Source organism: Sylvia atricapilla, chromosome 5 (assembly GCF_009819655.1).
Source record: "Sylvia atricapilla isolate bSylAtr1 chromosome 5, bSylAtr1.pri, whole genome shotgun sequence".
Classification (NCBI taxonomy): Eukaryota; Metazoa; Chordata; class Aves; order Passeriformes; family Sylviidae; genus Sylvia; species Sylvia atricapilla.
The window spans coordinates 60634475-60646941 of NC_089144.1; the positions used below are offsets into that span (position 1 = coordinate 60634475).

General features: G+C 47.0%; 1 protein-coding gene across 1 annotated transcript in view; it reads right to left on the reverse strand.

The window, feature by feature from the left end:
- Positions 1–12467, reverse strand: part of DENND2A (DENN domain containing 2A) — a 56350-nt gene that overhangs the window by 29156 nt on the left and 14727 nt on the right. Inside the window, exons 2-4 of the mRNA XM_066319701.1 lie at positions 5391–5489; positions 2563–3774; positions 1412–1539 (exon numbers count right to left, since the gene is read on the reverse strand). Coding sequence (XP_066175798.1) covers positions 1412–1539; positions 2563–3774; positions 5391–5461 — 1411 coding nt within the window. The 5' untranslated portion in view covers positions 5462–5489. The remainder of the gene's footprint in view (positions 1–1411; positions 1540–2562; positions 3775–5390; positions 5490–12467) is intronic.

A 12467-nucleotide genomic window follows, 5' to 3' on the forward strand; every position in this document is an offset into this window, starting at 1 on the left:
GTCTTGTGAAAAACAAAACTGCAGCTTTTTATTTTGAGTTATCCCTGTCCACCCCTTTTTCCAAGCTTCCATGGTAACACCACCAGGATTGCAGGAACCAATTAAAGATCACTGACTCCAGGCAAAGCCTTAACATGAAGCAAGAAAACAAAAAACCAAACATGCTCTAATAGCTGACAATTACCTATAACTTTGTTTTCTTCTAATCTTTGCAACTAAAAGCTGGAGAGGAGATGAACTTCAGGCTGATATTTGAGTTCTCTGCACACTTGGGACATGGGTGTGTGCTTGTGTTTGAATAGATGGATTCGCCTTCACAGCCAGCCCGAAATGCTATCCATGTTATTCCAGCTGACAAGGTGACCCTTACTCAGTGGTTTCTGAGACCTCCCATAATGCCCCAACATAAAAACTCCACAGCAGCTGCTTAGACATTCCCTGCTCCTTTGGCCCCCCAAGTAAAGAGAAGAAAGAAAGCAAACACAAGGCCTGTAACTCCACAAATGAGGCTGACAGCTTCAAAAATGCCAGAAAGGGTGGATTAGAATTGCCTTGTCTGACACCAGTCCCAAAGAAACACGATTCTTTTAAGAATCCTTTCTCATCAAGTATGATCAGATTTTATTCACATCAAAATAACAATGCCTGGCTTGCTCCTGAGAAAGGGCAGCTCCTCCTATGCTGAACACCATAGAGCACCTTTGTAGGATTACTGCAGCATGGCAAGAGCTGATGCAGCTATTCCCTTCCTAATCTGCTGACCTCAGCCAAGAGATTTATGCAGCACCAGCTTACAGCTACTAAAACTCATTACGGCTTTTTTCAAGCGGGATGCTTCTATTCTATGCTTCATCAAAGGCCACCTAACTCACAATACTAAAAAATACTATATAATTTGGGAGAGTTATAGGAAATAATCTCCAAAATGGCATTGATCTGACACTGAAGTTAGAAAACTAAATAAAACTCAATTTCAAAGACTGTAGGACCCAGTTTCTTAATCACAATGGTACCTGAAGCCATACACAATCCTGCTCCTGAGCCGTGGAACTGACTTCAAGACTATGTTTTCAGACTGTTCACATCATCTCCGCAGTGACAAAATCACCACAATGGACAGATCAGAGCTGTGAGAATTAACCCACGGGACAAAAGGAAGGCAGAGGAGATATGCCAGCAAAAAATAAAAGCTGCTTCCCATATGCCTCAGGTTTATCTTTGAAGCTGATGAGCTTTGAAGCACTCTGTCCATTTTTCTCATTGCTTGCCAACAATAGGTGCAAAACGCATCCTGGATTACATTTGGGTAACAAACACACTTTATTCAGCACCTCTGCTGAATGCCTGTTGACCACAAGGCCCCGTGACTCAGGACCAGCAGCCAGCTCCCCTCCCTGTGCAGAGCTCCTACCCAGGATGTCCTCATAGACGTTCTCCTCGGATAAAGTGCGTGTGAGGGCCAGCTTGGTCTGCGCGTACCAATCCACCCGGCCGTGCTCGGACGACGACTGCAGCAAGTCTTCAAACTCATACGATTTCCTGCACCATGGAGAGGGGGAAGGAGGAGGAGCAGAGAGGACAGCGATGCAGTTAACCAGCATTTATAACCAAATTACAGCTAATTCGCTTCTCCAACGTGCGGCACAGCTGGCAAAATAAATTACCGAGAACATTTCACTGCCTCATCCCATACAAAGCACGAAAAAGCAACACTGAGATTGGCTGTTTTTATCAGCCACGCAAATAAAGGCATTTGGGGGTGCCATAGATAATCTGGGTTGTCATGGCAATAGCACGCTGTGAAGATGCAAGTGTTAAATGGCACAGCCTAGAACACTGCAGAGAACGTTAGGACATGAGAGGTCTCATTTACAGCACAGATCCCACCTGTGAAAAGCATAAGAGGGCCTCATAATCAGCTCTCTGAGCAGCACAGAAAAACAAAACTTGCATGCAGAATGGTAGAAAGGGTAAAACTGTGCCCTCCATGCGCAAACCTAGCAAGCTTTGGTTTCCTTTCTGCAACAGAGCCAGGAATTTTTAAGTGACAATTTATCAGAGGGCATCAGAAAAGCTGTGTATTTTATGTTCCCCACCCCAAAAATGTGTGAGAATCAACTGGGAGGGGATAAAAGGCAAGCAAGCACGCACTCCAGAAGAATATATACACATCAGATTCACTGAAGTTCACCATGGACAGTGAAAATGCTGCAGTAGAGACCAGAGATTATCATTCCAAACACTGTTCCAGACCAGCTGTGGTCATTTTGTAATTAAGTAGAGTTTCTGCTAAGAAAACCAAAACAAAACCCCAAATCCCTCAATTTTGGGCTTGAAGGTTAAGCCATGTAATACAGTGACCTTAAATCTGCCATGACTTATCCCTCCACAGTTACCCTGTGGCGTAGTGCTGGCCACTCATACATTCTTGGAGAGGTGACTGAGTGCTGATTATGCTGGAGATTCTGAGCAAAAAGGAAAGATTTGTCTCTCTCAGAGAAAGACGGGAAGGTAGGACACCACCATGAAGACCAACAGCTTCATGAAACACAGCCCCAGTACCTGTGGTCAGCGTTGTTCTTGTGCTTCCCGCTCCAGAGCCTCCTGCTGACAGCTGAAGGGGGAGGAGAGGAGGGCAGAGGAGGGGGAGGAATGGATGGCAGAGGGGGTAAGTTTCTTTTATTCCTAACTGCTGGCACCCAGTCCTCTTCCCCCTCATGTTTGAAAGTCCGCCGAGGCTTGGGCAGTGGGTTGATGAAGGGCTTCTTCTCCGGCACCCCTGGCTCTGTGTACACATTCTCCACTGTGCAGTGCTTGGACTTCACATGAGAAGTTCTTATCTCTTCTAGAGTCCCAAAAATGGGCTCACTGATTTCAGAGTCCATGCCAAGAAGCCTTTTGTTGAGCTCAGCCCCACACACGCCCTCGTGGCCCTCAGGAGCGGTGTGCCCTTGTGCTGCCTTCTCCTGCAAGCACTGTGGGGAATAGTAAGTACCAGGCAACTGTGGCTGCAGCTCTGCTGAGCCATCTTTCAAAGCCTGCTCTAGCTTCTTCACCTGACTAAGCACTGAAAGATTCTCCTTCTGGACCTCCCACTTCCCACCTTTCACCTCCTTGCATTTTCCAGGGCTGAGCTCCATTTCCTCCTCCCTCTGCACTTCCCCTCTCCTCTCTGCTGCTTGCCCTGTGCCTTTCGGAGTTCCTGCTTTCCGCTCGTTCTCTTTGCCTGCCCCTTTGCACTCCAGCTCCCAGCTCAGAAGTCTCTTGGTCTCTGCTTTCCGAACCACCTCCGCTTCCCCACTCATTTTCTCAGCTACACAAGGCACCCTGTGCTCCTCTTTAACTCCTGGCTCCTCCTCTCTGCGAGGAGCAGGCTGTCCTTCCTTTTTCCCCTCCCATTCTGAAATTTTGTCCTTGATGCTGAAGGACTTATTCCTCAAGCCAATTTTTCCAGGTGACCGTGTATTCTGAGTGCCTCCTATCTGTCTCCTGATGATTTTATTGTTTTCTTTGACATTCAGATCCACAGATGGGTCACTGATGATCATTTTAGGACTGAGCATGTTCTGCTGAAAGCAGTCAAGCCTTGGATCCAGCATCAAGTTCTCCAAGGCTCTCAGTGGGTTCTTCACCACAGAAGAAATTGGTTCAGCTTCAGGTGTTAAACCCAGGGCAACAGAGGAACCTTCAGAACATTTCTCAATCAAAAATCCAGACAAAGGTTTTTCTAATTCCTTCACAGCTGCCGTATTGTTTTTATCTGCAAGCTTGACCCTGCATATCAAAGAAAAAGGAAAGAAACATTCACTGCCATTGCTCATCCTTGGGTTAGTTCATCAGCTCCTCAAGCTTTACTCATAAAGCCGATGGCAGAGGATGCTCAAACCAAGGACTTGACATGGGCTTAGAGGGGAGGATGCTCAGGGAAACGTCCTTCTAGCCAGAACATATTGCCCTTCTCTCATTAAAACCAAGATAAGGTTTGAAATGGAGCCTTTCTCTGTGGCAGGAGTAAGCTGTTGGTGAGAGGGGTATTTTTTGTACATCAGACATGCTGATACCAATGAGAGCTTCACCAATGTGTGTGTGTGTGTGTATGTGTGTGTGCAGAAGTGCAGCAGAGCTTTGGACATCATCAGGCATTAAGCAAACACATGCAAAATGGACCATTTGCAAACAACAGCAAAATTACTGCTGTTACACAGAGGAGAAAGCATATGGTATAGCTGGCATTCCTGTAGTGGCATTCTCTCTCAGTCCACCCTAATGTTTCCCTAATGCATATCGATGGTCAAAGACTGCACTTTTATTATTCCATTTCTATGGGCTCTATATCCCAGTTCACATGTGCACTTAGGTCCCCATGCATCCAAGCACACTCCCAGAAACCAGATTCAACATTCTCAGATCAAACATCTTCACTGTTTGGGTCCAAAGTGCAACAGAAAATCCAAATATATTTAACCTAGAGATTTCCAAGTGTGTGATATCACAGTATCAATATTGTGATATTTTATCAATATCCTGCTGAACAGGTAGTTATCCCAACACAAAATGTTTCTGAACCCAAGCACTTGGCCATGTCTTTGATGTTTGCCTGGGGTTGGGAAAGAGCACCAAGACAACAAAAGGTAGTTACTGGGATGCAGACCCATATCATTAGTCCCATTTAACCACAATCCCAACATTAAAATTCAACTTGGGAAATGGCCCCATTAATTTAAACATGTCAATTGTGCCTCTTCCAGAACTTAGCAGCCTTGTAAGAGCATCTGTGGGGATACCCTGTGTGCTGTCAGGCCTGGAGCTTTGTCCTGGAGCCAAGCCATGCTGGCAGCCATTGAAGACTCAGCTGTGGTGCAAACTGAGTCTGGGACAGGTTTCTGAGAGGAAACAGGACCTGAGCCACACCTGTTCTTCCTCAGCCTCAGAGATATTTACCTCCTGGCTGTGGCAGGGACACTGTGCTTTGGTTAAGAGCTGGCACTGTGAATACCGTGGTCTTTCCCAAGTTGGGCATCACAGTGCCACTGGTGGCTGGACCTCAGAGCAGAAGCCACTCTGCAATGGGTGGGGACAGTGGGGCTCTTCTGAGGAGACTCCGGGGTTGAAGACTCCAAGTGCAGGCAGGGCAAACATTGACAGAGGCATCATCCAGACAAGTGGTCTTGCCTTGGGGCAGACCTTTTCCAGCACTGAGTCAGGAATATTAGAAGTCTGGCTGGGTGATTTAATACACAGAATTGGAAGATGGGATCTATGGGCTGTGTTTTAATGGGGTAGGAGAGAGGGACAGTGCCCAGCAGAGAGAAGGTTTCCTTCTTTTGGTTTTCTTTGTGTCGGGGATAATAAACACAAGCAAAGCACACTGGAACATGGAAAGCTCTGACCTCTCAAGAGACTTGCAGACAGCACCCCCAGACTTGCTGCTCACATCGGCCACCTTGCTCGCTGTCATCATGTCAGCACACAGCAGGGCAGCAGGTCACCTGCAGACAGACACAAGGAAGAAACATTGCTCTCTGCTCAGCATCCTTCTCTTTTGCTTCTACACACACACACACGTTTCTCCTTGAAATCCAGGAGAGGAGCTGAAGCAAGACATGACAGCTTTCTGAGCACAGCCCAGGCTTCCTCCCCTGCAAAACAGGAAGAGGGATGGCAGCAATACCCCTCAGAAGCCCAGTGAGGAGCTGACCATTGAGTTTTTGAGGGCAAAAATTGTCTGACTCAGCATCAATTGCTGCACCTTGAATTAAATATGGAGCTTATTTAAAGAAGGCTTTTATTGCTGTCAAAATTTCATCAGATTTAGATTTTTCCCCCCTTGCAGAAGACTAAACCAAAGCCAATTTTATAACAACCTGTTTTAAGGCCACAAGTCTGAAGTGGTTGCTGGGCATACAACACTGTTACAACATTCAAAGCTTGAGATAAGATTTTAGCCTGAAGAGACACTACACTGCAGCCACTGGTCTTCTCCCTGGTGGGCCATGTTAGCTTGCTACTGATCTCATTTCAGAGGACAACTCCTTGTGGGAATAAGATAAATTATTCACAAAAATGAGTCATTCTGTTTGCCTCATGATTTCTAGCACTCTTGGAATGACTGTCCCTCTCTTTGAGTGCCACTGCTACCCAGTCAATGCAAGAGACTCCATCTCCATCTTATTGTATATTATACTCTTTTTCATTAAATAGAAAATAGAAGAATTGCTCTGTTACTCTGCAGCACCATCTCTGCTCACTTATCAGGGTGGTCTGCCTGCTCTGAAGCATTGCAATGACAACAGGCCCACCATCTTGTAGGCAGTACTTGGAAAAGTCTCTTAGATCTCTCCAGTGTTCTGCCAGAGGCTGCCCCACCATGTCTGGCATTTGACAAGACCAAGTGCCTCTTGTCATTAAAAAAAATATAGCCCACCACACCAGAAACAGTAAAGAACAAAAGGATCTCTCATTTCCACTGTTCAAGTTTTTGAGCAGAGAAAGGAAAAAGGGGGGGTGTGTGGGGGAAATCAGTTTTGTTTGTTCACAGTTTTCTCTCCCTCCTTTTATTCCATACTGGCAATGTTCCTGAGGCAAGGAGTGAACTCTGGGTCAACTCAATGTGTACACACTCAGGGCAGCTCATTGCGAACCATTTAGCAGACTCCCTTTTCCCAGACAATAAACTCCCTTGGCTTCTCTCCCTCATTAGTAACTGGAACAAGCACCCACTTCACTTCTAGACACAGAGCAGCCCTGCAACACTGTCAAGAAAATTCACCAGCCCAAGGAAAAAAATCTATTCATCCATCCGTTAACTGCTATGGATTGAAAATAATGAAAAACTAACCATACTTGTGGCCTTGGCCAAAGAATGACTCACCCAGGCAGCCAAAGCAGATTCCTGCAAAGCTGCAACAGTGTCTGCTCTGCACTTGGTTTACAACATCCCCAGAGCAGGGACAGTCTCTTCACTCAGCACTCACTTGGTGCCTTGCAGCTCCTCATCACTGCCTTTAGCTGTGAGAAATACAACATTTCTTGTGTCCACACACACAATCCCTGTGGCTCTGCTGAAACATTGAATGTTTGCTGGGGATGCTCCTCTGTCTTCATAAGATCACCTGGTTTCCCCATTAGGAAACTCCATCTTTTTTCAGCCTTTTCCAACAGCTAACAAACCCTGCCCTGAAAATAAACATCTGGGTACCAGCAGATGTGTGCTGATGCTCAGCAGTCAGCTCCCTGGCAGCCCTCCTGTGGGACAGGCCAAAAAGATGATACAGAGTAAGTGGCGCACTTGTCTCTTAATTTGTGATGGACAGGCAGACCTCATCAGCCCTGATTTGCAGAAGTGAGCTACAAAGCAGCGGCTGACTGCTGCAAGAATCTCACGAAAAGGAGCACCACTGCAAGCAGCAGATCAGCATGACGTGGAACCAAGAGCAGAGGGACATCTGTCCCTTGCTGGGACAGCAGGAGACCCGAGAAGGATGTACACACACCCTTCAAGCTGGTACTTCTTGACAGGTTGCTGCTTTCTCTAAAAATCACACAAGAACTTTCTACCAGCAATGGGAGGCACATCCCCGCAGAACCTGAGCCTGAGGCCACTGCACCTGGCACGTACACCCTGGAGCAGGACATCAAGGCCACGAAAGGGGAGAGAAGATACTGAGCACCATTTGGAGTACCTGGCACTGCAATTTATTCCCTGCCATTGTTTGGGGGAACAAAGCAGTCATCTGATAGTGTTTCAAAATTAAACTGGGAAAGGAAGGATAGGGGAGGAGGCGGGAAGAAAGAGAGAGGGGAGGGAGCTCTCAAACCTGTTGGCTGGATCCTGGGAAGGATGTGAAGTCTCCCAGCAGAAGCCTCTCTGCATATCTCCCACATGCACCCGGCCTCACAATTCCCAGGGCCATGTGATAGGGGCTTCCTGCTACCAAGTGAAGTGAGACCTACCCCGACCTCTCTCTTCCAAACAGAGTTCCTGCCTGCTTTGTGCTCGCAAAGAGGCGTTTGTTTACTGATCTATCATTGGCATGCAGGAAACAGCCTTGACATGAGCTGTAATCATCTGTCTCCAGCAATAGCTGTTTGGCTTTCTTCTAATTTAAGTTTTCCTCCCGCCCCCCTTCCCCAGTGCCCTCTTCCCCACTTCCGATCCCAACGCCTTTGGAGTACGCACATCTGGTTCAGGGCACGGGATACTACACAATGTTTCCAGAGCAACCAGGGGATAAAAAAGAGGCACACTCCCACCCTCAAAGGGCAGAGAAGGCCTCCAGAGGAACACCCCCAGGGAGAGGAAGACACCAGCTTTGCCCATTGCACTTGGTGCAGCCACCAAACAATGACAAAAGCCAGGGGAGCACAAAGGCTCCGCAGTCCATATTATGGGAAATGCACAGAGCCAGCACACAGGTCCCTCGTCTCTGAGAAGGTCGGGCAGTGATGGCAGCAAGCCCCCCTGGCCTCTCTTCTTTGCAGTTTTGCTCGTGGGGAATAAAGCAACCAGGTTTAAATAAACCACTAAAGGTGTTTTGGGGATGGGTATTACCCTTGCTGCATGCTGGAGGCCATTTCTCGAGGTTTCCTTTGCGCTGTTTACTCTACACCTCCCAAAAATTTCATCCACGTCCACAAGTGGATGCTAGCCACACTGCTGGTGCATATGAACAGGAAGACTTCACAGCAACAGGAGCAACCTGCAGCTGGTCCAACTCTCCTCTAAGAAGAGAAAAAGACATGTTGTGTTTCTCCTTGGTGCTCAAAACCTGAGTAACTCTGAGCAGCTAAAGCCTACAATGCCTCTCTGCTCCGGTGCTTTACACAACAAAGGGTGCAGCATAAAGACAGCAACAAGGAGGCAACAATATATAACGTATATACACATACAAAGAACAGGAAGGATGCCAAGAAGACAAAACACTAACAGGAAAAACATGAGTGAGGGGAAGCCAACAGTTAAAGCCTTCAAGGCTCCCTCCCCCAGCCCTTGCTCTGTTTGGAGCCTGTTTTCCTTTGGGGGAAGAAGCAGGCATGAGGATGCGTGCCTGTGCTCACACACACACAGCCACTGCGTGGGCCCCCGTGCACAGCCCCAGCACTGGGCAGTGTCTGTGCTCCCAGCACAAACACACTGCCTTCCTGGGGCCACTGGCAGAGTGTAACCTCAGGGACCAAACCCCTGCTCAGCAGGGAGGACGTGAGCCAAGCAGGGGTGCAGCCAGAGCTGAGAAGGACCCAGGAGAGGCTCCCTTGGTGAAACGAGATGCTTACAGTGGAGGAGTCCCTGACTTGAGGTGTCCAACACCAACTCAGCAGCAAGGCACAGGTTTTCTCAAACTTGAGTTCCACAACATGTGCCATGAGCCTTCCCTAGCTGACAGCCCCAACAGTTTCTCCTCAGACAACTTGCACCAAGTCGACTTCTTTGCTCTCCTGGTCAGTCCTGCAGATGGGCCACCTCAACAGCAGCAAGGCTTCCAGTGAAAGCAGTGCATCCAGTGAAAGCATCAATCAGCTTACTCACGAGGAAAAACCTTTTTACCAAGAGGGTGACCAAGACCAGAGAGATGGTGGAGGCTCTGCCCTTGGAGATACCCAGTACCCCACTGGACAATGTCCCAAACAAGCTGCTCTGCATGATCACACCCTGAGCATGGGGCTGTACTTGCCACCTCGAGAGGTGCCTTCCCACCTCAGCTACTCTGCCATCCTGTGCTGGGTGCAGTTTAGGGCAAGGTGACCTCTTCGCAGACACTGATTGTCCTGGTTACATGAATCTCATGAAGACTGAAGACGCCAACAGCAGGACTGTTCAGTCCATCACACTTGTAATGGGATCCTAATTGTAGATGATTCTAGATAGTCAGGGCCAAGCCATTTGTTAAAGGGAAAAAACCAGGATAAACTTATGCGAGACATATCACTGAAGGACCAATGACTGGGAAGTTACATGCTCCTACAGTATCTTTTAGAGCCTGATCCCACACAGCTTCCAATTCCCCTCACCCCACTCCATCCTAACTTTTCCCTTTGATCTATCATATCTTACATCACAGGGCTTACAAGAGGGGTCAGGAGAATCCCATGTGTCAAAACAAATGTATTGTCCAGAACCTAAGTGGACTCGAGGTACCACAACCTCTGCCTTTGTGTGAGCGCCCCACATCAGGGAACAACACTGCAATGTGAGGAATGCAGAACTCGCCGTGTCCAGCAAAGCTGTGCTGGCTGTTATGACATCTCTTTAATTTTATGATATAATTCCATCTACTGACCTTCTCCCTCTCTAAGCACACAGAACAAACTCTGCCTGCTTAGATGTCTTGAACCTGACTGAAAGGATTACTGTGGTTCAAGGGTCTGCCCTGCTCCTCCCTTGGCTTGCCAGCAAGGTGGTCCCATCCCTGCCCTTGGTAAAAGACATGCCTGATCATATCTGATGGCTGCCATTGACTAAGGGTGTGCCTAGTTTTTTCCTCCCTTCTTGCTTTTGCTTCGTATCAGCTCCAATGTTTGTAAAGCCCTTTCAAGCTAGGACAGGCTCACAAACTGCCTGGTTCAACACCCTAAACCAGCAAAGAAGTAAAAGGGGGGGAAGCAAAAAGTTTTCTGCTCAGATAGCAACAACATCAGTCACCTGTCTGGGAAAACCTAATGAGCACTGAAGCACATGGAAGGAATCATAGAATGATTTGGGCTGGAAGGGGCCTTGAAGATCACTGAATTCCAATCTCCTTTGCCAGGGCTGGCAACACGATTCTGCTCATAAAGAAGTTAACCCTCAGCAATGAGAAGAGGGAGCCAGCAGGACCTGCTGTGGGCTGTATTAGAGGGTCACCCCAGGTCTCAAATTTATCTTGAGACCATCCTTACTCTGTACTGAAGCAGATGGACTCTTCAAGAACTACTCTCGCCTCTTTTCCATTACTTCCCTCCACCAGCCACTCGCTGAAGGTTGTAGGTCAAACTCCAGCGGGATATCACCAGCGTGACCTGCCTGACAGGGGTAGCTGGAAGGACAGCACATCTGGTAACAAGGTAGCTCTAAAATCCTCTGCTGACCATGCACCAGCTGAAACTTTTTTCCCCACAGAGACCTGGAAAAGTTAGGGTAGAGATGACTCAGGAATGGCAAAGGACAAATTCCTGATCCAAACAGCACTTCTGCTTCAAAGCATAAGTTAAGTTTTAGCAAAAGAAAAGGATGACTTTCTCTTCAAACACAGGGGAAGCAGCAACAATTTTCTCCCCAGGCTTCACACTGAAACAGCTGAACCATTTTGGCTGAAGGCTTTCAAAAGTAATTCAGCCAGAGGCAATGCTCAGCATGGAAAACTGCAGACTGAAACAAAAATATAATCTTGACCTGAAGACAGTAATCAAAAACAGAGTCTCACAATATGAATTGTCTTCTGTTAAAGGTGGGGCTCGTTGCACCCACTATTATTAAGCTTGTCCCACATTTCCTATTGTCTTATTTTCTCTTTGTTCCTCCCTCTAAACACATAACAAACAGAAAAAAACAACTCAAAGGGTATTCAACATTTCTTCAGTTTCCTTCAGGCAGACACACCCTCAGCTGAAAAACACAGCATTTTCAGGGTTAGCGGTGGGATGTTTTGTGTCCCTGTCAAAAGAACCAGAAACACTCTTTTTTAAATTCACAAATTTAATCCTGCATACACAGAAGGTAAATACTGCTTTTCATCCTGGTGGCAGTATAGTTTGTATGACCCCTTAGAGACATGATAAGTCTTAATTCCTGCAGGTAGGTTAACAAATAGTAAGAAAAAATTCACATGGAAAAGAAGAGAATGATTGAGTATTTTCCAATCTGCCTGCTAAAATGATTGCAATGCTTAATGGAATTATGTGTTTCAGGCTATGCCTTCTACAAGGATGTAATGAAAAAACGATTGGAAAAAACCTGTCATTCCAGATGAGGAAACCAAGACCCTGGGAAGTGAGGGCAGAAGTAGAGGACAACAACCCTTCTGGGACAGTTCTTGGCATTACTAGATCATCTCCCTGTGTTTAAGGTCTTGTGTGAGCATATGTGTGCACACAGTGGGGTTGCTCACCCCCTTTGAAGGGGTGATAATATTTACTTTTGCTTTGCAGCTTAATAAACGAAAATTCAGTTCCTTGAAGTCCAGGCTGAAAAAGGCACTGGTGGTGTATCCTTGCCTGCAGATTACATCAGTGGAGATGATGACCCATACCTGGTTTGTTCAGCTTCGAAACTACCCACAGAGAAGATGACTGTGGTGAATATAGAACAAAACAAAAGAAATATGGACCAGATTCACATAAGTACACTTCTGCCAGCAGACTCATCTATCAGCCACACGGAGAGACAGGATTCCAGCAGATGCAGTGGAACTGGCTTCAGGTTCCAACAAAGTCAAAAATAAATTGGCAAATACTCATTTCTACCAGTGCAGCTAGCTGACATAGGTGCTTTT